The 25517-nt window shown below is 46.1% G+C and overlaps 1 protein-coding gene across 2 annotated transcripts in view; it reads right to left on the reverse strand.

Moving 5' to 3' along the window:
- The window catches only part of RCL1 (RNA terminal phosphate cyclase like 1), a 62430-nt gene that overhangs the window by 14298 nt on the left and 22615 nt on the right, over positions 1-25517 (reverse strand). For both annotated transcript variants that reach the window (XM_028117401.2, XM_028117402.1), the window contains exons 4-7: positions 19664-19738; positions 18673-18797; positions 5027-5152; positions 279-435 (exon numbers count right to left, since the gene is read on the reverse strand). In XM_028117401.2, coding sequence (XP_027973202.1) covers positions 279-435; positions 5027-5152; positions 18673-18797; positions 19664-19738 — 483 coding nt within the window. The remainder of the gene's footprint in view (positions 1-278; positions 436-5026; positions 5153-18672; positions 18798-19663; positions 19739-25517) is intronic.

Raw genomic sequence — 25517 nt, forward strand, 5'->3', positions numbered from 1 at the left:
CTTCATTTTTTAACCCTCTGTCTTTTGTATGACTCTGTTCTAGTTCCTTCCTTTCCCCATTAAACTTACCTGCCCTGTTTCCCAAACCAGTGGGGCTGGATGTCTGCTCACGGACTAGCTTACCTAATCCATTCAAGTAGTTAATGCTAAACCGCTGAATGGGTAGGAGCAAGTTAACTCCTTGGCTTAAGCCCTTGGAAGAGAAAAAAATTGCTAAGGAATAAAAATGAGAAACAATGATGGCTTTGCTCCCAGACCTGCAGAGACAGAGGACATACCCTATAGATCTCTTCGAGCAGCAGCTTGGCACAGTTCCTGCCGAGGTCCTCCGGAAGCACTGCTGCTCCCTGGCCCTGGGGGTTGGAGGCCAGTTCAGCACTGAGGAAGGTGCCATTGGTGGTCTCGGCAACCAGTGACAACCCAAAGCCTGGAGACCTGGGGATTCAAAGGCACAGACATGAGTAGGGTTCATAAAGTGGGGGGATTCACATTCACCAGCAAAAGGAAAAGAGAAGACAAACTTCTCTTTGATGGCATTCTCTCTGGCCACAGCACACCTTCCTAGAGATCCTGGGAAGGATCTAGCTTATGCTAGAAATATAAACGACTTAGTGAGGGCACACAGGGCAGAACCAAGATTACGCTCAAGTTTGCACGGCTTTTCCCGTTGGCCCTGCCTTCCTTCACCCCACTCCAACACTGTGAAAGATAGTACTGTGCGAGCCTGTAACAATCAACATATAAAGTAATATGAACAAGGGATACCAGATATTGAGCACCTACTTATGGCCAGTTTGAGCTAGGAGCTTTGACACCACAACTCTGCAGAGTAAACATTACCACCCTCATTTTACAAATGAGAAATTAAGCAACCAGCACCAAGCCCACACAGCTAGAAAGTGACTGAGATGCATTTCAAACACAGGTGTTCCAGACTCCAAAGCCCATGAAAGTTCTCCACCACAGTACTAGGCCTCCAACCAACCCAGCAGATATGAGTGGCCGGAGGCCACCGATGACAGCTTTCTTCCGAAATACCAGGCTGCTCCCCCATAATGAAAAGTACCACAGGAGCCAGAAAGGGCCTATAGACCTTTGTTTGAAGAACATCCCTCACTCAGAATTCATTTATTTTTTTTTTAAAGATTTTATTTATCCATTGACAGAGAGAGAGCACAAGCAGGGGGAGTGGCAGGCAGAGGGAGCAGACTCCCTGCTGAGCAAGAAGCCTGATGCCGGCACTCAATCCCAGGACCCCGGGATCATGACCTGAGCCGAAGGCAGATGATCAACCGACTGAGCCACCCAGGCACCCCTCAGAATTCATTTAATCTAACCAGTGTTGGCACCGTGTTCTCTCCTGTTGTGTTCCTACCACCAACAGCCAGAAGCTAACACCAGCTGACTCACTCACTCATGCATCCAACAAACATTCAGGGAAAAGCTGCTTCCATGGCCAGGACACCGAGCACACGGTAAACACAGGAGTTCCTGCTCTCACAGAGCTCAGTGACAACTGGTTTGGCACAAAATAAAATTAGCCCACGAACAATAAAAACAGCACCTCTCCATAAAATTTCCAAGTTTGACATCACAGACGTCTACTTTGCCCAGTACCTTTTAAAAAAATATGTATTTCCAGAAGTATATTCGACACGCAATCACTACACGTGTCCCCTTTAACACAATTCAACATCCATCTTCCTAAAGCACTTTGTGTCCAGCACAAAACTAGCCAAAACATGTTTCAGAAAAACTACGTACAAAATGAATAACGTTTCAAAACGTACTGTACGAGCTACAGTGGTCAGTCTTCAATTTCTTAAAAAAAAAAAAAAAAGTTGTCTACTCAGCCAAGGGTTAAGGACGCCTGCCAAGGGAAGGGGGTGAGTGAGAACAAAGGTTCTGGGGCACTCCGAGTCATGCTTCACCACCTAACGCCGTGCCGCCCAGCCATCACACCATGTGGCAATCTCGAGCTGCCTTCGAGTCACCTGACCAGGAAGAAGGAAGGCATCCAGCTGAGCGGTACAGGTGGAGCCATGCAAACATGAAAAGTAGGAAACAGAGGGAGGCAGAACCAGGAGGTAAGCTGCCCTCACTGCTTTCATCTGCTCACTTACAGTTCCCAAGAACTTCTGAATTTTTCCATCCATGTGAAATCTTTGAGGTGTGTATAGTTGTTATTACAATAAGCTTTGTATTTAATCAAGACTGTTCCATTTAACATTGTATTTGTTTTAGGAAAAACATGAGAACACACAAAGCCATGTGTGCATTACGCTAATTTTCTCCCTCCAATCTGGGGTGTGTATGTGTTATCTGGCCTGTTTCAAGTTATGATGACAAAGCAGCTGGTCACCAGATGACCTCACTGAAGATCTGCCTTAGTAATCTGCAAGTGAGAGCCTCCAAAACTTCCCAATTGGGGGCGCCTGGGTGGCTCAGTCGTTGAGCGTCTGCCTTCGGCTCAGGTCATGATCCCAGGGTCCTGGGATCAAGCCCCACATCGGGCTCCCTGCTCAGCGAGAAGCCTGCTTCTCCCTCTCCCACTCTCCCTGCTTGTGTTCCCTTTCTCGCTGTGTCTCGCTCTGTCAAATAAAATAAAATCTTAAAAAAAAAAAAAAAAAAATTCCCAATTGGTGGGCGCCAGGGTGGTTCAATCGGTTAAGTGTCTGCCTTCAGCTCAGGTCATGATCCCAGGGTCCTGGGATCGCGTCCCACATTGGACCCCTGCTCAGCGGGGAGCCTGCTTCTCCCTCTGCCCCTCCCCCCTGCTCGTGCTCTCTCTTAAAAAATAAATAAAATCTTTTAAAAAAAAAAAACCTCCCAGTTGGTAAAGGACCAGATTTTTTTGGAAGTCCTGACTGTGAGAGTTTTTTTTTTTTTTAAGATTTTATTTATTTATTTATTTATTTATTTACTTATTGGGGGGTGGGGGAGGAGGAGGAGAAGAGGGAGAGAGACAAGCAGACTCCGCACTGAGTGTGGAGCCTGACATGGGGCTAGATCTCACGACCCTGAGATCACGCCCTGAGCTGAAATCAAGAGTCGGACGCTCAACGGACTGAGTCACCCAGGCGCCCCCTGACTGTGAGGATCAAAACGGGACAACAGACAACTGTGCATACTGGTCAGAGAGCGGACACAGACCACCCAGAGCTGCCGCTCCCCACAGTTCTAGGCCGTGGCCACAACACACACTCTCAGTCTCAGAGTTCAATAAACCTCATTACATGGATACCCCACTGAGTCAGAAGAGGAAAACGCCCACTATGATTTCACCATTTCCTAACAGAGAAGGAAGAGCACCATTTGTCCTCTGTAACTTGAGATTTAGAAAACACACACCTAACACCATGCATTGCTTTTACGTGTAATTTTTTTTTTAAGTGGGGCTTGGAGTTGATGACCCACAAATCTCCATCACGCTCACGTCCTGATCCATGTATGAGCTTCCTACTCACCCTCAGCAGGGATAGGACTGGACCACACGGCGGGGTCAGCTGAGTTGATGGCATTAGGAAAAGCTGCACCATCGTGGGGGCAGCATGGCCTTCAGGCCTCCTCTGCTTCATCCCTAGACACCCTCGCAGAGCCAGGGGCCAGACAAAGAAGGCATGATGGAGACCAGGCCACCCAGACAGCTGCTACTGCGGCTACCTATCCCCCCATGGCTCTGTGATCCCCTCTCCCCAGAGAAGGGCCGAGAAGGGGAAAGAAAGGGGCGGGGAGTGAGGAGCAGCATTAGCATTTCTGCAGTACCAACTGTGTACCAGCCACTGCATTAGTGGCTTACCTATGTGATCTTTCAATGTGTACCGTAACCTAACGATGCCGGCATTATGACTCCCACCACATGAACAAGGAAAACGCTGGGGATATCTGAGCAGTGCACCAAAGGTTTGGGACCATCACTGACCTTTCCAAACCCACAGAAAGGGCAGCTCGGCACATACATCCTTTCCCAACTATATCCTCTGACACCCCCACCCCCATTCCTCTGAATTATGAGTGGCCACCACATTGCTGAAATCACCTTCGTCTGTCCCATGGACCTCGTCAAGGTCAGAAATGCCAAAACACACCCAGCCCTCCTGTGCTCTCTCTCCTTCTTTGGCTGAAGCCAAGGGAAAGCTCAGACGGAAGGGCTATGAGAGAGCAGGGGCTGTGCTACTACTTAGTAAAAAACTGATTTCTGAACCCACAACAGTTAATCTCTGACGTTCTTCTTTTTTGGAGACACGACCTGCAAGCTTCAGACTGTAAGCACTGAAATGATTCAGCAAAAACAAAAACAAACACAGAAAACCCACCCACAAGTAAATCTGGCAAAATATTCACTGTTAACTACAAGTAGTAGGAACACACAGGTGTTCACTGTGCTAGCCTTTCAACTTTTCTGTATATTTAACATTTTCATAATAAAAAAATTAGTTTTTAATTGCTTCCCTAACTTACTGGTTGCTAAATATACAAGCAAAGCCTAAAACAAGTATTTTCATTACACAGATCATCATTAACTTTTTATTTTCTAAAGTGAGGTTTTCCACAAAGGCTTTTACTAAACCCGAGTCAAATCTGCAATAACAATTTCCTTTGGCTCTAGGGATGCTGTTCCCCTTGATGGAGGGAGAAACCAACTGGCACAGACCAACAAAGGGTATTTTCCCCTAAACTGTTACTTATTCAGGGTGGAAGAACTTGTTTGCTTTAATTTTTTGTGGGAACAAATGGAATTTAAAGCTGGAAGCACCGTTTATTAATAGCTGGGTTTTAACTCCCCCAGGCCGGGGTCTGGACCCCTCATCCCCAGCACCGGCCACTAAGATGCTTCCCACGTGATAGGTGCTCAGAAGATGCCCGCTGGTGACAACAGCAGTTAAGTCGGGAGGAAATTAATTCTGAAATCACTCTTCCTCTGGCTGCCGACACAGAGCTGGCAGTTTTCACTGCAATCGGGACACGGGTGCAAAAAGGCTGGGTTAGCTGCAGAAATAAGCTCTAAAAACGCACAGACACTTACTTCCCAGAGCTGACTCCTTTCATGTGGTCTGTGTAAATATAGATATCGGGTATAAACTTGTTGAGGATGCTCCTTGCAGAATCCACGATCCGGTTGGCCATCTGCGGTGACACGCGCACGGAGTACCTGCAATCCACAGTTAAGGGTGCCATTCTGCTTGGACTCCACACAGAGAAAGGTCTGTTATAAAGCTAGCGGCTATTTGTGGAACTGTAATAAAATGTCATTCAAATGCCATTCTATTTTCCAACTGTATTTAATTGCTTTACTTTGTTGTAATACCTTAAGTCGATTTTTAGATCATTATTTTTATTTATTATTGTATTATTATATAGTTTTTACATTATTGTTATAAAACAATCACAATGAAAAACACACAGATGTAGAGAGTTGGAAAGTATAAAATAAGAGTTCCCAACCCTGCTCTAGAGTTCCTACCCAATGCCCCTCCACTCTCCGAGATATGGTTCAACTCAATTTCAGAACAAAAGGAGACAACGGCCTGCCTGTCTGGCATGAGCCAGGCTCCCTTTAAAATGTTCTCCGACCCTCCCCACTGCTGGAACCAATGAGTCCTTCCCTTGTAAACCTAAGGCCAGAACAGACACACCACCCTGGGGCTCACCTGGGCCAGTCCCAATCCACCCCTGGTCTGTTGACAGGAAAAGCAGAAAAAGATTAGTGAAAGAGAGTACAGCAGCTGTTTATAAAGATCTTAATAGGTTTGTTGCAACTCACAGAGCTTATTTTCAATTATTTAAGTGTCAATTACTCCATTGTGGATAATACAGCCTCCTCACAACTGCTACCTTATAATGAAAGTATTGATAATTAGCACTTTTACACCACAGCACCCCCAGAAAGAAAAGGAGGAAAATAAAAGCAACTCAAATGAAAAGGCTGGTGTTTTGTTTTGTTTTGTTTTAATTTTTTGAGAGAGAGGGAGAGCGCACATGGCGGGGGGGGGGGGGGCAGAGGGAGAGGCAGAGAAAGAATCTTAAGCAGGTTCCATGCCTAGTATGGAGCCCAATGTAGAGCTCAATCTCACAATGCTGAGATCATGCCCTGAGCTGAAATCAAGAGCTGGATGTTCAACTGACTGAGCCACCCAGGGGCCCCGAAAAGGCTGACTTTTAAGGAAACAGAAACAATTACCTAAAATTAGACTTCATTATAGAGACTGGCTCTCCCCAGTGCCACGAATCCAAAAATAGTAAGTATGGAGCACTTTCGATGTGCAATGTTCAGTCAAGAGGTGGCTATATATGTGGGACAAGGGGTTAAATAAAAAGAGAAGTAACAATATGTGATCTTCCCATTACCCTGACACAAACCCCACACGGCAAGTCCAAGAGGGAAAACAAGGTGTGTGGTCTGCCCATTCCAACCCAACTGTGCAAAAATTACCATCAACGACAAATTCAATTTTCATTTGATCTGCAGAAATGAAATGCTCAGAGACTGCAAAGACCTTGGCTGGCACCTAGCTCCCCTCTCTGATCCATCCTGCATCCTCCACTGAAAGATCAATCTTCCTGGGCTAGTGAGAAACCACAGTTCCCTTAGTCTGGACCCTCCCAGACCTCACAGTCAGTCTGTCTGCTCAGTGTTCGTCCCCACCCCGACACCATCACCCCCTCCACTCACCCAACTGCTCAAATTCTCCAACCTGAACTGCCTTCCTTCATTCTTCCTTCCTTCATTTTTCCTTCCTTCTCCCCTACACCCTCCAGCCAGAACCAGACCGTGGTCTTCACTTGACCTTACCGTACGTCTCCATCTACACACGTCCTTGCCCATCAAATCAACCAACAAGACCATGCCTTCCATAAGAAGAGGGGCTCTGCCTCCGTATGGAGCAGAGCTCTCTGATGACTCTCATACCCTATTTTTGTACTCAGCAATACTCGATAAATATTTGACTTGACTCAAAGGACAAACCTGAAGTGAGGAAAGAGCAAAGAGGGATTTTTCAATACACACACAAGGCCCCGTTACATCACCACCTCTCTGTCCAGAATGTACTTTTGGCCACAGGCGGCATAGACAAACAGTCCTGGGTCTCATACCCTTTGGACTGGGTGGGTGCTGTCCTTCTGAGCCTGATGCTGCCCACTCACCTAAGGAGAGCACAGATGTCACTATCCTGACATATACTCCCACAGCATCCACGGCTCCCAAAATTCTTTCAGGTACATTAGCAACTGATCTTATGCTCACAGTGACCCCATGAGCCACAGCCATGGATTCCTACTTCCAGGGCTTAAACTGAGGACAACCAGGTCACAGAAGTGAGATGCAAAATTAAACAGATCTGACTTCACAAAGACAACCTCCTCCCTCCAACCCCCACAGACATGTGGAAACCAGGTGAGTAACTATACGAACTCAGGGCCAGTGGAGTCCTATACCAGAACCCTGGCAGTGGAGATGGACACGGTGGCTATCTGCCAGAGTCACCATGGAACCAGCCGGCTTGGTGTGAAGGACCAACCGAGGAATGGCTAAGAGTTCTAGAGTGCCAGCTCCAGCAAACCGCATCATTCTGGGTCTGGTGTGTGTCCACCTCCTCCTCAGTAAGAGAAGAATAATCACAACATTCTCCTCCCAAGGTTTGGAGGCTCAAATGAAATAATGCATGTAAAGTGCTTAATGGTGCCTGGTGTGAGGTAAGAGCCCAATGAACTCCGGCTATTGCTTTTCTTGCAGTTAGTCCAAGAGTCAAACCCCAAAGCAGAGGTTCCTGTCCTTTCAGAAATCAGAGACCCCTCTGGGAATCTGATGAAAGCTATGGACACTCCCTCAGGAAACACGCACATGTCATTTTGCAGACAATTTCAGGGGACTGTGAATTTCCTGAAGCCCTTATATGAATACCATATTAAGAACTCATATCCAAGAGAGACAATTTCACAGCTACAGGCCATATGGAACGCCTACCCTTATCCCTCCCTGGTGTTCCAGGTCAGAGAGAGTACACACAAGTGAGCAAAAGTGTGTGTGTGTGTGTGTGTGTGTGTGTGTGTGTGTGTGTGTAGAGACAAAGAGGCTTATTCTCGAAGTACCTGCCCTACAATCAGAGAAAGGAAACCAGTTTGTCCTACAAATTCCAACTTACTCCCATCTTCTGTCTCTACCCAAGCTTCTTCATTTGACTCTTATGTGCCAGATCATGAACTTCTGGAATAGTGCCGCAAACGGAAGAGAGAGTGCCCCCTTCTCCCCACCACCCCTCTTCAGGCAGGGGAAGAATGAGAGTGGGTGTCATTAAATAAAAGGTAACCACATTGTCCAGTCACTGCTGCTGGCAGGAACCAACACTGGCCCCCTCCCACGCCCTGGATAGCCGGTCCAAGAGGGAAAAGATGCGCTCCGGGGGGTAACTCAGTTAAAGCCACAACCACCCACAAGAGCAGGGCCAGTTCTCCCGACCCAAGACCTCCTATGGGGAATGCAACCTCCAAGCTCAGACCAACAGTTAACCAGACTTGCAAGTAAAAAAACCTATAAAACCAGCTAAAACTTTTTTCCAAAAGCAGCTTTTTTCCCCAGGCCCCAAAACTGGCCAAGAAGGTGATCTCAATTCAAACCCATATTCCACCGAGGTGTTTGTGAAAGGGGCAGCTCTGGAGACCAGCAGCAGCTGGAATGTCTGGTTTGCAGACAAGAATCTGAGCAAGGCCACTTGTATCTACTTTCCTGGGCAATTAGGAGGAAGGCTCTACAGGTCTGATGTGTCGGGAAGATTCAGGTGTCCAAGCCCCAGCCCCAAGCAAGGGGCTCTCCAGTGTCTTCCTGGCACTGGTTCTATACCGGGAAGGCTTGAAGAACAACAGAGGGAGAAGCCAGGGAGGAACAAAGTTACACCCCAGTGCTCAGGGCTCTTCTGTGTTCTCCTCTGTGCGATCCCCAAGGCTTCCCCATTTCTCAGCGTCCTCATCGAAGGCTAACTCATGAGGCTTTTGCACACCCAGTACTCCAAGTACCATGGGACCCCAGTGGGCAGTCTCTGTGAAACCTACATAGTTACCACAAGACTATGTCAAAACAAACAGAGCACACTCTGGAAATCACATTTCCAGACTACAGGGAATGGATTCCAAGCAGAGTTCACCACTACGCTAGAGCTATTAAAGGGAACAAATCTCAAATGAGTAAAAACAAACTGAGACAGTCCAGAGCGTGCACAGGATTTTGTGTGTAAGGCCATCAACTGCAGCATTTTCAGCAACAGAGGAAAATAGAAAGCAAGTCAATGACCACCAGCAGGGTTGCATCCTGGGTTCTTTATATGGTAAAATACAGTGCGCCTGTTAGCAAGAATGAGATTGTGTAAGTAAGTGCCGAGGGTCAAGGAGAAAAGGCATATTTGGTTAAAAAGAAAAAAAAAAACCCTACCTACTTGCATTTCCATTTCTCTATGGAGAACATCACCTTTAGAAAGTCAGTTTAACCACACGCGTCAATCTGGGGGCTCCCAGGACCGGAACTGTACCTCCCCCCCCCGCCCATTCTCTCCTCATTTTTACCGGGGCACGGCCCTGAGACACGCCCCAGGAGAGCTGAGCAGAGAGAACAGGCCACCGTCCAGGGAAGCTCTGGTTTACATTCCTCTTATCTTGAAGGTTTCTACAAGCTTCAGGCAGCACCCTTTTATCTCAACAACGGCTTTCTGGGGCTGCACCGACCACCCTATTCCCCTCACCACTTACTGTTCAAGTTAACCAAGGCCTGTCCATACTTCTCCTCCAAGTAGGACCACCCCACAACCTCCTGAGAAACACAAAACTTGACTTTTTAGCACCTAACCCACCCCTGAGAAGCACACACCCTGATCTACCCCCTTTATCAAAGTCCCACCAGGAAAGCCATCACCCAACCCCATCCAGCCCCCTGGCCTCCAATGCCTGCCCTCCCCCAGATCGGCACCTAGAATTTTACTACTTTTAATATCTGAAACCCCAAAATACAATTCCCCCAACACAAGTTCTTGTTCGTCTGCCCAGCACACATACCTACTGCCACTCAATCTTTAGAGCCATTTACATTCAATCTTTGAATCTGGTAAGCGTTCCAATCCCTTGACCAGCTGTCCCTCTACCCCATCCTTCTGCACCAGTCACTCTCGGCCATCCGCACCCAGCCCTGGACGAAACTGACCCTCTGGCCTTCTCGTCCCCTCCCTCTGGGCTGCCAACTGCTGCCAGATGCGGCCACACGGTCACGCAGCCAACACCATGATAAAATCTCATCTTCAGCTGAGCCCTTACTGCTGTCCCACAGCCTTGGTCTTCCCTTCAGCTACTGTGCCCCACTGTGACAGCACACCTTTACACCTGTCACACGGCCTTATCATCCCTCCACTAATGCCCTCATCCATGATCCCCTCCTAACTCTTGAAAAGTGAAAACTGCTCCCAACCCTCTTCCGATCACCTCCAGGTGGCTCAATCTAGAGCCATCTTCAACCCACAACCTCTCAATAATAATAAAAACGATACTAGCTGCGACGCACCAAATGCTTCCTCACACAACAGCCAGGTGCCTTTCCCTCTGCATCTACTACCTTGTTCAACCTTCGCTGCAGCCCACACCGCGGTTATACCACGCCCGGTTAGAAGGGAGTCAACCAAGGCGTGGAGCTGAAATCCTGCCATCCACGGGCAGCAAGGCCAGAGTCGGAACCCACATCTGAACCCAGCACCTTGTTAGTGTTACCCCGCTTCCTCAGCGTCCCCCTCTCCTAGAGGTCTACTCTACTCAGACAATGGAAGTACTCCCATCACCACCATCACCACCAACCTTCTCTTTAAGAAGGGAGGGGATCTTCTCAACTCTCTCCCTGTGGCAAGTTCCCACCTTATCCTGCCTCCTGCTTCTCTTTCCGGTCAAGATTCTTGAGAGCCCCCACACTGCACCATTTCCCCGGAACTGGTCGTCAGGGCTGGCTCCTCCTCTCTGGAAGGAACTCCTCCCCAGCCGTGTGCTGCCCAGAGTGTCCTCCATCCTAGTGCTGACTCCTCTGGGCTCCTCAGGGTACTGACCGGGGCTTGTAGGGCTTCTACGCTACGTTTTCTTTATTCTCTTCTCAACTGCCTGACTCTCCCTGGTCCCCCTTCCTGGGAGCATTTTGCTTTTGCTTTCAAGTCTTAGCGATGTCTCAGGGATCCACCTGCCTCTCTACGCATTCTACATGATAGCCGACTCCAAGTCACCCACTTCTGGCTCTTACCTCACCCCCAAGTTACAGATGTACATTTCTCATTTCCTTTCTAGACCTATCTCCCTGTAACCATTGTGAAGGGCCCTCAAACCCAAGAGGAATAAAACTGAACTATCACCAATGCCCACACCCCACCTTACACTGCCCCAAACATGCAGCTACTATCAGAATGTACATCTCTCTCCAGGTGCCAGGGGACACAGCAGAATCATCCTCAAGGACTCCTTATCCCTCCGTCACAGAGCCAGGTGGGGATGGCTTCCCACACACGCTGCTCCCAAGTTCTCTGTAAACTTGCAGCCCTCACCTGTACTCCAGCCACGACCCTCACCATCCTCTGCGGGCAAAATGACTCCCTAGTATCTTTGCCTCTAAGTGGTCACCGTTAGGTGTAAGTTTTTTTTTTTTATTTTTACACTCGTACCTTCCAAAGTTTCTACAATGAGCTAAGTGCAGCCAGAAGTTCTTTCAGCACCACCGACATTATCCTCTATGGAAATTCTCTCTCTAGAAAATTACAGACTTTGGAATGAAAGCCAACTGGTCATCATGGCCTTCAGTCATTTTTTTTTTTAAGATTTATTTATTTATTTGAGAGAGCGAGAATGAGAGAGAGAGAGAGTACATGGGGGGGGAGGGTCAGAGGGAGAAGCAGCGAGAACCTCGCTGAGCAGGGAGCCCGACGCGGAACTCGATCCGGGGACTCCAGGATCATGACCTGAGCCGAAGGCAGTCGCTTAACCAACTGAGCCACCCAGGCGCAATCTTCACTGGCTCTGGCCCTATCTTTCACATCCCACCTTCAACTACGGAACACCAGTGACAGACTGCCCTCAGGCCACACCGCATGGCCTGCCACTCCCAGAACCAGGGTGCACCACTGCGTGTGCAGAGGCCCACACTCCTGCCTGAAGCACCCCTTCCCTGCTCCACTTCACAGGCCTCTGCTCATCAAGGCTCAACCCAAATGCCCTCCCTTCCTCTAAGGAAAAGCAGAGGTTCAAAGACTGGGCTGCAATTAAGACAGGGCTCAAATCCCAGCCCTGCCATTATGAACAGTGTGATGTGGATGCAAATTCCTTTGGTCTGTGAAGCCTCGGTTTTTCCATCTGCAGAACAGAATGCAAGTAAACTCAGAGTCACATGGAGGCTTAAAAATAAAGAATATAAAATGTAAATGGATTAAACTCCACAATCAAAAGAAACAAAAGTGGCTGAATGGGTAAAATAAAATCCAACTATATGCTGTCTATAAAAGACTCACTTTAGATATTAAGGACATATATAAGCTGAAAGTGAACATATTCCATGCAAATGGGAACCAAAGGAGAGCAGGACTGCCTGTACTTCCATCACACAAAACAGACTAAGTCCAAAAAGACTTTAAAGTCACAGGAGACAAAGACGTTAATTATACAATGATAAAAGGGTCAATTCAACAGAAAGATATAACAACTATAAACATGTAAGCACTCAACATCAGATCACCTAAATATATAAAGCAAACATCAGCAGATCTGAATAGAGAAACAGCAAAACAACAGTAAGAGGAGAGGTCTTACCCCACTTTCAATAGCGGATAGAACACCCAGGAAGAAAATCAGTAAGGCAACAGGTGACTTGAACAATGCTATAAACCAAGAGGAACTAACAGACATCCACAGGACATTTCACTCAACAGTAGCAGGATACACATTCTTCTTATGTGCACAAGGAACATTCTCCAGGATCACACGGCAGGTCACAAAACACGATGTAACAAGTTTAAGAAGGCTGAAATCTTATGCTAAGCGAAACATCTCAATCAGAGAAAGACATGTATCATATGACCTCACTGATACGAGGAATTCTTAATCTCAGGAAACAAACTGAGGGTTGCTGGAGTGGTGGGGGGTGGGAGGGATGGGGTGGCTGGGTGATAGACATTGGGGAGGGTATGTGCTATGGTGAGCGCTGTGAATTGTGCAAGACTGATGAATCACAGACCTGTACCTCTGAAACAAATAATACATTATATGTTAAAAAAGAAGATAATAGGAAAGGAAAAATGAAGGTGGGGAGACGAACCCAGACTATGGACTCTGAGAAACAAACTGAGGGTTCTAGAGGGGAGGGGGGTGGCGGGGTGGGTTGGCCTGGTGATGGGTATTAAAGAGGGCACGTTCTGCGTGGAGCACTGGGTGTTATATGCAAACAATGAATCATGGAACACTACACCAAAAACTAATGATGTAATGCATGGTGACTAACATAACATAATAAAATAAAATTTAAAAAAAAAAAGAAGGCTAGGGGCGCCTGGGTGGCTCAGTTGTTAAGTGTCTGCCTTCGATTCAGGTCACAATCCCAGGGTCCTGGGACTGAGCCCCAGCATCGGGTTCCCTGCTCGGCGGGAAGCCTGCTTCTCCCTCTCCCACTCCCCCTGCTTGTGTTCCCTCTCTCGCAGTGTCTCTCTCTGTCAAATAAATAAATAAAATCTTTAAAAAAAAAAAAAGGCTAAAATCACCTCGGGCACCTTTTCCAACCACAACAGAATGAAACTAGGTATCAATAACAGCAAGAAAATGGGAAAATTCACAAACAGATGAAAATGAACGGATCCTTGAACAAACATGGGGTCAGAAAAGAAATCAAAAGGGAAATTGGAAAATATCTAGAGACGGGCGCCTGGGTGGCTCAGTTGGTTAAGCGTCTGCCTTCGGCTCGGGTCGTGATCCCAGGGTCCTGGGATCGAGCCCTGCATCAGGCCCCCTGCTCCACCGGGAGCCTTCTTCTCCCTCTCCCTCTGCCTGCCGCTCCCCCTGCTTGTGCTCTCTCTGCCAAATGAATAAATAAAATCTCAAAAAAAAAAAAAAACCTAGAGACAACAAAAATGAAAACACGACATACCAAAATTTATGGGACGAAGCAAAAGGAGTACTAAGAAGGAATTTTATAGTGATAAGCACCTATGTTCTTTCTACAAAAGAAGAAAAGATCTCAAATAAACAGCCTAACTTCACACCTCAAGGAACCAGAAAAAGAACAAACTAAAATCCAAAGTTAGCAGAAGGAAAGAAATAACAGAGTAGATATAAATGAAACAGCAAAGTGAAAACTAGTAGGAAAAAAAAAATCAACACAAGTAAGAGTCAGTTTTTTGAAAAGATAAACAAATTAACAAACGCTTAACTAGCCTAAGAAAAGAGAGAGAGAGAAGATGCAAATAAAATCCAAAATGAAAGAGGAGACATTACACCTGATGCCACATTTTTTTAAAAATCATAAGCTACTATTATGAACAATTACAAGCCAACCAACTGGACAACCTAGAAGAAATGGATAAATTCCAAGTTTGCATCAAGATTACAGCTTGTAAGTAAGGAGATGGAATCAGTTACCAAAAACCTCACAAAAAAGAAAAGCCCCCCCCCCCCCAAAAAAGAAAGCCCAAGACCAGATGGCTTCACCAGATTAATCAATTCACTGGTGAAGTCTACTAAACATTTAAAGAATAATTAATACCAATCCTTAAACTTCCAAAAACAATGAAGAGGGAACACTTCCAAATTCATTTTATGAAGTCAGCGTCACTCTGATACCAAAGCCAGACCTTAAAGACACTACAAGAAAAGAAAACTATAGGCCAATACCCCTGATGAACACGGATTCAAAAATTATCAACAAATTTTAGCAAACTAAATTCAATGATACATTAAAAGGATCATATGACAACCAAGTGGGATTTATCCCTGGGATGCAAGAATGGTTCTACATATGCAAATCAATTAATGTGATACACCACATTAACACATTAAGGAAGGACAAAAATCAGATGACTGTCTCAACAGATGCAGAAAGAGCATTTGACAAAATTCAACACTCTTCCATTATTAAAAATTCTCAACAAATTAAGTTGAAAAGAAAATTACATCCACACAATAAGGACCATACATGAAAAGCCCACAGCTAATATCTTCAATTGTAGAAAACCCAAAGCTTTTCTTCTGTAATTTGGAACAAAGCATGGATGACCACTCTTGCCACTGCTATTCAACATGGTACTGTAAATCCTAGCCAGAGCAATGAAGCGAGAAAAAGAAATGAAAGGAATCCAAATTGGAAAGGAAAAAGTAAAATCACCTATCTGCAGATGACATGATCTTATATGTAGAAACCCCAAAGATGTCACCCACCCAAAAAAAGAACTATTGGAATAAATGAATTTTTTAAAAGTTGCAGGATACAAAAATCAACTTACATTTCTGTACACTAACAATAAACTATCTGAATAAGAAATCAAGGAAATAATCCTATTTACAATAGCATCCCAAAAAACCTAAATACTTAGGAATAAACTTAACCAAGAAGGTGAAAGACTTGTAAACTAAAAAGTATAAAGCACTTATGAAAGACATTTTAAAAAACACAAATAAATGGAAAGACAGCCCTCGTTCATGGACTGAGAGAATTAATATTCTTGAAACGTCCATACTATCCAATGTGATCTACAGATTCAATGCAATCCTTATCAAAATCCCAATGATTACTTTTTATAGAATAATAGATACAGACAATAGATACATAAAAAACAATCCTAAAATTTATATGGAACCAAAAAGGACTCTAGATAGCTAAAGCAATTCTGAGCAAGAAAAACAAAGCTGGAGGAATCAGAGTTCCTGATTTCAAAATCTACCGCTAAGCTACAATAATCCAAACAGCATGGTACCAGCATAAAAACATGCAATGCAATGGGAACAGAAATAGACCTGCCCATATCTGTTCAACAGACTAACACCACGTAGAAAAATCAACTCAAAATTGATTAAAGATAAACTTAAGACCTAAAACCTTAAAACTCCAAAAGAAAACACAGGGGAAAAGCTTTTTCGCACCAGCGATGCTTTCTTGGATGGAATACCAAAACAAGGGCAAAAGAAACAACAAAGTGAAAAGACAACCCACAGAATGAGAGAAAATGTCTGCAATTCACACCTCTGATTAATATCTATAATACATAAGAAACTCATTACAACTCAACAGCAAAAAAATAAAAATAAAATAGCCCAGGGGCACCTAGCTGGCTCAGTGGGTGGAGCGTGTGACTCTTGATCTCAGGGGTGTGAGTTGGAGTCCCACATTGGGTATAGTGATTACTTAGAAATTAAATCTTAAAAATAAAATAAAACAATCCAATTAAAAAATGGGCAAAGGACCTGAATAGATATTTTTCCACAGAAGACCCAGAGATGTTCATACATTCACGTGGAAAAGTGCTCAACATCACTCATCATCAGAGAAATACAAATCAAAACCACAATGAGCTATTACCTCATGCCTGTTGGAGTAGCTAAGATCAAAAAAAAAAAAAAAGGTAACCAGTATTGCTGACAGTGTGAAGAAAAGGGAATCCTTACGCACTGTTGATGGGAATGCAAACTGGTGCAGCCACTATGGAAAATAGTAGGGAGGTTTCTCAAGAAATAAAAAACAGAACTACCATTTGATTCCACAGTCCCACTTCTGGGTCCATATCCACAGAAACTGAACACACTCCCACACTCATTTCAGCTTTATTCACTATAGCCAAGACACGAAAGCAAGTTAAATGTCCAGTGAAAGATGAACAGATCAAGAAAATGTAATATTTACATACAATGGAATATTATTCAGCCTTAAAAAAAAAACAAAGTAAACGCTGTCATTTGTGACACGGTAAAGAAGGAAAACAGCGTGCTACGTGAAATAAGTTAGACACAGAAGAATAAATACTGCATAATTCCACTTATATAAGCAATCTAAAATGGTCACACTCACAGAAGCAGAGAGTGGACTGGTGGTTGCCAGGGGCTGGAGGGAGGGGAAAACAGGGAGACGTCAGTCAAAGGGTACAAAGTTTCAGTTATGTAAGAAGATTAAGTCCTACAGATCTGTGTACCATAATGCCTGTATTATATACTTAAAAATTTGCTAATTATACTGGGGTTTAAAAAATAAAACTTATTTTATTTTTTTAAGATTTTATTTATTTATTGAGAGAGAGAGAGCATGCGAGTGATCAGTGATGCAGAAGGAGAAAGAGAATCCCAGGCAGACTCTGCGCCGAGCATGAAGTACTGAGCCCGACGCAGGGCTCAATCCCACGACCCTGAGATCACAACCTGAGCTGAAATCAAGAGTTGTTTGCTCGGGGCATCTGGGTGGCTCAGATGCTTAAGTGTCTGCCTTCGGCTCAGGGCATGATCTCCCGGTCCTGAGATCAAGCCCCATGTCAGGCTCCCAGCTCAGCAGGGAATCTGCTTCTCCCCTGGCCTCTGCCTCTGTCCCTGCCCATGCTCTCTCTCTCTCAAATTAATAAAATTAGAAAGAAATATTTAAAAAAAAAGAAAATTAAAAAGAAAAGTTGGATACTCAACCAACTCAGCCACCCAGGCGCCCCAGTAAATTCCTTTCAAATTTGCTAAGAGAGTAGTTCTATGTCAAGTGTTATTATCACAAAAAATTAAAAGTGTAAAAATAAAAAAAAACTAGAAGGCAAAAAGTAACTTTTGGAGGTAACAGATATGTTTATGGTACTACTATGCTGCTAGTTTCACAGGTGTATATTCATCTCCAAACTCATCAAGTTGTACACGTTGAGTATGTATAGCTTTTTGCACGTAAATCATGTGTCAATAAAGTGGTTTTTTTGAAAAGAAAGTAAGTATATTATCACAGTGCATGCAGAGTAACCACTTAATAAGTAGATCTTACTCCTGCCCTCCTACATCTTCCAGACAGTGTGCCATCCTCTATCTTAGCTCCCCCAACCCACTGTGCATCCGTCTACACCATTTTACACATTATATCAGAATTACATGTTTGCACGTTTCCCTCATCAGACCACGAGCTCTTCTGAGGGAGGGACTGCGGTGTATTGGTGGCCCCTAAACCAAAGCCCTCAGGAGAGCAGCATATACCCAGGAGTTGTTTGCTTCAACATTAACTAAAAAAACAACAAGGAATGGATCAGTCTGGTCATGGTGAGACAGATAATAAAACATCATAACTCAGCCAACAATTACAATTTCACTCTTAAGACTTCTCCAAGTCTTAAGAACAGTTATTTACTGTTGTCTAAAACGTAAATAACTCAGGGCGCCTGGGTGGCTCAGTTGGTTAAGCGACTGCCTTCGGCTCAGGTCATGATCCTGAGGTCCTGGGATCGAGCCCTGCATCGGGCTCCCTGCTCGGCTGGAAGCCTGCTTCTCCCTCTCCCACTCCCCCTGCTTGTGTTCCCTCTCTTGCTGTGTCTCTCTCTCTGTCAATTAAATAAATAAAATCTTTAAAAAAAATAAAAATAAAACGTAAATAACTCTGGGAAGAAGTAAATTGCTATGAGTCATTCTTATCTTCGTGAGGCAAGTAAAAGATCAGAAATCTCTATCAAATGCAAAGGATACGCAATCCCTCTGATCCGCTTGATTTTCCCTGGATCTGTGAGCTGGACAGGCTTGAGGACCTTCCTTACGGGACACGAGAAGAGCACTTCCCCTCCTCCTCCAGGAGGCATTCCCCGCCGCACCACCTGCGCAGGTGGTGAGAGAGAAGAGGTGAGGAGGCAGCAGAGTGGGGGACCCTGATACCCAGCCTCGCTGGTTTAGGCCAAGGGGCTCTTCCTCAGAACGCAGTTAGCTCTTTGGTAGCCAATGGATCAACCCCTTCAAGACCATCGAGAGGGCACGTGCTGAGCAGGGACCCCGAAGGGCAGGAAGAGCAGCGGAGAGAGGGACAGCACGCCCCAGGGGTCACTTCACCCCCAGCGCCTGTTCCCTCATGCTTACGATGAGCGGCTCAGCCGTTTTCTTAACCATCAGGAACTGTTTCTCCTTCCTATGCAATTAACTAAACTAGCAAAATTCATTTTATTAATAAAAATGAAGTCATTTCCCTTGTTTAAAACATTAACTTAAGAAGTAGAGATGCTAAACAGCTTAAGATATCCAGTTAGCTTAGTGATGTAATAATTCCTTCCAACAGCAAACAAACAGATGCTTAAATTACTTCTAGGTTTTGAAAACACTGAAAACTCTCAGGGGCATCCAGGTTGGGAGGCCCGGGACGCGAATTACATCTGGGTGACCTTGCTCAGAGAGCGCATGTGGCCGGAAGCCTGGCGCGGCCGCTCCTGTGCAGCTGCCATGAGGAATAAAGGAGTCCCTCCGTGTGCAGCGCGCACAACGCCGCCCACCACAAAGGAACTGGCGCTGCCACTGCTCGGGTCTCTCCTCGGTGCAAAGTCTTTGTCATGCTTGGATCACGGCTCCTGTGGGGCTGCTCAATGGTGACTTCAAATGTGACACACACAGACACACTGCGTCCTACAGCTCTTCCAATGAGCTCATAAGAGAATATTTTACACATGTTTACAGCCAACAGTGTAAACACTCTTACCTTTAGCTCAAATGATTCACCGTCAATTCCAAACTGCTTCAACAGAGGGAGGGCTGTTGCCTTAAGGACATCAACCTATAGAATTATTCCAGGAAAAAAAAAAAGTTTAATTAAACTTTGAGGGGCGCCTGGGTGGCTCAGTTGTTAAGCGTCTGCCTTCAGCTCAGGTCATGATCCTGGGACCCTGGGATTGAGCCCCGCATCGGGCTCCCTGCTCGGTGGGGAGTCGGCTTCTCCCTCTGCCTCTCCCCCTGCTTGTGTTCCCTCTCTCGCTGTCTCCCTCGCCCTCTGCCCGTCCCCCCAGCTCGTGCCTTCTCTTTCTCTCTCTAATAAATAAATAAAATCTAAAAAAAATTTTAAAAATAAAAAATAAACCTTAAGAGGTGGAAAGAATAAAGAGCCCGTGAAAGCAAGATGAGGTTTAGCAAGCAGGTAGATGATGCGGTCCTGTGAAGAGAAAGCACGCAGGCTTACAACCGAGGGAGTGGGCCAGCTCTGCTCCCAGGTAAAGACTGCAATTTTACAAGCCACTGGCTTCTCTGAGCCCCTCTTCCCTCACTTTATACAGCATACACCTACCCTGCAGGAGGATCACATGCATCATGCAAAAAGCATCGAGAAACTGCCGAGTTCATCCAGAAAACAAACTGGGACTTCTGCTCATTCTGTTCTTTTTTAATTTATTTGAGAGCGAGCGAGCGGGGGGGGGGGGGGCATGCAGGGCAAGGAGGAGACTCCTCAAGCAGACTCCCTGCTGAGGTCGGAGCCCGATGACATGTAGCTCGATGCCAGGACCCTGAGATCATGACCTGAGTCAAAACCAAGAGTCAGACACTTAACCAACTGAATTACCCAAGGGCCCTGACTTCTGCTCATTCTTATAGGTATAAATGCTATAGAAGAAAATACCAGCCTTTTTTATTATTCTTTTTCCGACATGGTGGTTTAATGTTTAAAGCTGGTGGCACTCCAAGCCAAAACAAACCAAATGAACCTGAGCTAGGGCGACCTGGGATCCTGCCGATGCCCACCACACAGGCAGTTAAAGGGGAGGTGGTGAGCCCACAAGGGGGTGGGGGCAGACGGGGATGGGCAGCCACAAACTCCAGGAGCGGCACAAACCTGGACTGTGATGACAACACCCACAGTTAATGGCAAGGCTGTGCAAAGCGTTGCTGTTATGTCCTCCTCACTCAGACTCCTGGGAGGCCTGGGGTCCTCTGCTTACTCATCTGCGGACTCCCCCGAGGGAAGAGGATGACATCCAAATCAGGCCAGCTAACAAGTCCGTGAACGTTGTCTCAACAGCAACTTGGGAAGAAAAATCACTCCCTTTCTTGCTCCCAATGCAACAGAGCTGCTCCTCGGCCTGCAGGAGCTGACCCTATCCGCAGGCGGCGAGGGCAGGCAGGGTGAGCGGGGCACAGAGGGAATAGTCTGGTCCCGGTCCAGGCTCTGCCTCCAGTTAACTGTGTGGCCTCAGATCAGAAAATCCCAAATGTCTGAATTTCCTTGTCTCTAAGGTAAGGGGCTCAGCCTGTCTCCAAGCTGCTACCAACTCTTACATGCTAAGATTCAGCACAGTGATATTCCAATAAGGCTTCAGAGCACAGAACAGGCCCCAACTAAATATTCTGATACCACAAAACTAACCAGAGGCAGAAATGACCTACGAAGCCTAGGAACACGGTCAGAATGGGATCAGGTGAGGCAGAAGCAGTTAGGAGGAAAACTCATTAAAGATTAGCTAATTTCATTAAACATTAAAGCTAAACACATGTTAAAAACTTAAAATATGCATCTGGGGTTGCCAGAATAGAGAAGTCAGTCCAGACTAGAATGAAGGGCAACTGGAGAGAAGGCTAACCCAGAATCTGGGAAAAGTGGGGGGTGCATGGGTGGGTACAGGCTGCTCTGAGGGCATGACTCCCAGGAGCTAGGTACCCACCAGCCCTCCTGGGGGAAAGAATGGCGAGAAAACAGTGCCTCACTTCCGGCTTATTCTACCTATACTTGGAGTCAAAAGGACACGGTCAAATTGACTTTGAAGGTCAGCCAGAAGCCCCAGTGTAAGCGGAGGTGTGGTCCTGTCTCCTGACACTCTCCATTCGACATGGAGGGCAGGCATCGTGGGGCATGGGACCAGGGCCGGAAAAGCAGATATGGGCTTGAGTCGCTCTCTGCCTCTCACCAGCTATGACACCTCGACACTTCCCCACATCCCCAGGGCCTTGGGTGCCTTCTGCATAAAGTGAGGGGCTGGACTGGACATGCTCCCCTGGCTCTACACACTCTTAATTTTAGCAGAGCGAGGATGGTCTGCAAGTCCTGCTTAAGGAAACGAAGCTACAACTCTGTAATTACAGGCTAAAGTCTGACCCAGGGGGCACCTGAGGGCAAAGGCATTACCCTTCCGTCTAGTCAATCAGTCATCAGAAATGTGACCAGATCCAAGCCAAAAAGAAAAAGGGAAAAAACCCATTCCCAGCTACCTTGCCTGAAACAGTGATAAGAACATCCACCTCACAGGGTTGGTAAAAGAATTAAATAAATAAGGATGCATACATGTGAACACAGGTTCGCCCAGAAGAGCGCCCAGCACACAGCAGGCGTAACTGTACTTCTTCTCCCCTCCCAGGAGGGAACTAAAAAAGACTGGAATCTTCACTTGCCTTTTGACCAGTGGCTCTGGAGCAGAATTCCTGAGAATCAGAGGAGACCTCCTGAACTTTTATTCTCCTCAGAATTTGTCCCCACTTCCTGCCCTTCTGTCCCCAGGGGAAAATGTCCCTACTCCTGCACAAGGCTCACCCCATCCCTTCCACTGTTGACCCTCACCCCCCCAACTGTTGGAGTCAGCCTTACAAACACCCCCACTCCTTTAAGTGTTCCTTTCTACACTACAGCATCTCCTCTGCCCACAAGCAAGATCAAGCTTCCCCTCATTCAAAAAACAAAAATCAAACCAAACCAAAACAAAAACTCAGCTCCTAAAGAAGCATCCTATCTAACCTTCTAGAAGAATCTCCCCGTTTTCCATGGTTCTATTTGCTACTCATTTCCTCAAAGCGTGCCCGTCCTTACAGTCCAATGACACCACTCTCTCAAAGGTCAACACAACTTCCCACAGCCCAATCTCCCCGCCCAGCCCTAAGGGAGCGCCTGCAAAAACTGGCTCTGTGAGTCAAGCCCCTGCTTCTTAGAACTCAACTCCGATCTCAAGGTCACTGCCTCCAGCCCCTCTTCTCCCGCTCACACCTTAAACATTCATTTCCTCTTCTTCCTCTATGCTCAGTCTCAGGAAGCATGCGGCCCACAGAGGCCACAAAGGGTATTTTAATGGACCATGAGGTCAGCTAAGATCTGTGTCCAACCAAAGAGCTCACGATTTATCCAAAGAAGTCAGGGCCACACAGGTCCAGCGGATGGCCACCCAGTGCTGCCACATCAACCTACTATAATATAAAATCTGGGGTCTCAAACGTGAACCACCGATTCGCACACACACGCCACCACCACACTGTGCAAGCCGCAGGGGAACACTTGTAGGATTAATTCAGTCAAAAAGCCACCAGTGTTCAACCTTGGCACTGGTCAATCTCATTCTCCAGATCCTGAGGACCTGTCGCTGAGGCTCCAGACGATCATTTCCAACTGCCAGCTGGACATCCCCATGTGGATATCCTGCCAATACTGCAGAGAAGAGGATCAAAATCAAATATATCGTCATTCATCCTACCACAGTTTTCCTCTTCCCTGTGTCAAATGCTACCTGATCCTGATCCTTCCAGTCAAGAATAGAAATCCTGGAATAACTTACAACGACTTCCTCCTATCCCATCTCCACTCAGCTGCCAAGTTAAGAAGTCTCTCACTCCACAACGTCCTTCAGATCTGCCCCTTCCTTTTCACTTCCATGCCCATTATGTTCACTCTAGTTGACGCCTCTCCAATTCATCCTCATCTTCCTAAAATCTGAGACTGACTCTGGCTTCCTTTCCTTAGAAAACCCTCCCCGGCCCTCAGCATTTTGCTTGTACCTCTGACAGGGGTGACCCTGTAGTCCCCCGAGCTGCCTTCATAGTTGTCCACCTCATGAGATCAAGTTGCAGAAGGGAACTCTTCAAATTCATCCTTGTGTGTGCAGAGTGGACATGAACGGGGTGTGCCACACATTCAAGAGAAAGCTTGAAATGACGAAGCCACAGGCTGAAGAAGTTACTCACATCCAGGATTAGGTGTATTTATTTTATCCCGGTCTGGAGCCAGGTACTAACCAAGGTCATTTTAGCAGCACAACTAGCAAAAGCAGAGAGCTCTGCAACACGTGAAAATATTTTTTTTTTTTTTTTTTAAAACACTCTGCACGCAAGGGGCGTCTGGGTGGCTCAGTCGGTTAAGCGTCTACCTTCCCCTCAGGTCATGATCCCGGGGTCCTGGGATCGAGCCCCACACTGGGCTCCCTGCTCAACGGGGAGCCTGCTTCTCCTTCTCCCACTGCTGCTCCCCCTGCTTGTGTTCCTTCTCTCACTCTCTCTCTGTCAAATAAATAAAGAAAATCTTAAAAAAAAAAATACTGTATGCAAGAATTAAGTATTATTTCTGCAGAATTCATCAGTTAAGCTTTGTCATTGTTAATATATAAAACCCTTTTTAATAATGCCAGTGGAAACAGCTTTTAAGATTATTAGCAATTATAGAAAAAAAAAAGAGTGGAAAACTGAGACACGTAGTGCCCAAGTTTCCTGCATGCTTCAGAGTTTTTCCCATTATGGAAGGCTCCTCCTCCCCCCAACTCCATTCTAAAAGTATAGAGGCCTCCTCTCACACTTTTAACTGAAAGGCAGTTTCCTAGAATCCTCAGAAAAGGCAGAAAAAAACAGCAATCATCTGAAATTAGTTTAAAATTCTAAACCGTTAAATAAATAAATCTTTAAAAAAAGGTGGGGGGGCAGAGGGCACCTGGGTGGCACAGTCGGTTGAGCATCCAACTCTTTATAATTTTTTTTTTTTAAGATTTTATTTATTTGCGAGAGAGAGAATGAGAGACAGAGAGCATGAGAGGGAGGAGGGTCCGAGGGAGAAGCAGACTCCCTGGTCAGCAGGGAGCCCGATGTGGGACTCGATCCCGGGACTCCAGGATCATGACCTGAGCCGAAGGCAGTTGCTTAACCAACTGAGCCACCCAGGCGCCCCGAGCATCCAACTCTTGGTTTCAGCTCAGGTTGTGACCTCAGAGGGCTGAGATGGGGCCCCGTGTCAGGCTCCACACTCAGCAGGGACTCTGCTCAGGATTCTCTCTCTCCTTCTCCTTCTGCCCCTCCCCCCCAAATAAATAAATCTTTAAAATTCTAAGCATTTATAATGCAACATTCCTTTATAACTGAGAATTTCAGATCTCCCACCGTACTCAGGATCCTAAGAAAAGAGTTTATGTACCTGAAATCCCAAGAACTGAGGAATAAGTCTTTTAGTACCTAGCAACACATTAACCAGTTTATACCTTAACAGATGTCTGGGTGAATACCAGCCGTCTCTGCTTTAGAACTCACTGCACCACCTAATTGGTCTTTCCTGGTTAGGAAAGCGACACACTTCACATTCTGCCTCAGAAGACACCCCCTCAAGAGTCCTGGTCCAGTATCAGTAGAGATGAAGACAAGCGTCCTTCGCAAGGATTTCACATCGTGGCCCTCAGCTTTAAGATACCGTCTGTGGCCAGCAAAGAATCCAAAGGGGGGATCCTTCCCTCCACACAAGAGAAGTACAAGGCAGGCCTGGACAGAAAACTGCTCTAATCTCTGTCTCTCTCTCTCTCTCTCTCTCTGACACACACACACACGACAAAACCCAT

The sequence above is a fragment of the Eumetopias jubatus genome, unplaced genomic scaffold, assembly GCF_037043125.1.
Source record: "Eumetopias jubatus isolate StellerSeaLion01/CBP00866 unplaced genomic scaffold, mEumJub1_p1.0 scaffold_15, whole genome shotgun sequence".
In the NCBI taxonomy this organism is placed as follows: Eukaryota; Metazoa; Chordata; class Mammalia; order Carnivora; family Otariidae; genus Eumetopias; species Eumetopias jubatus.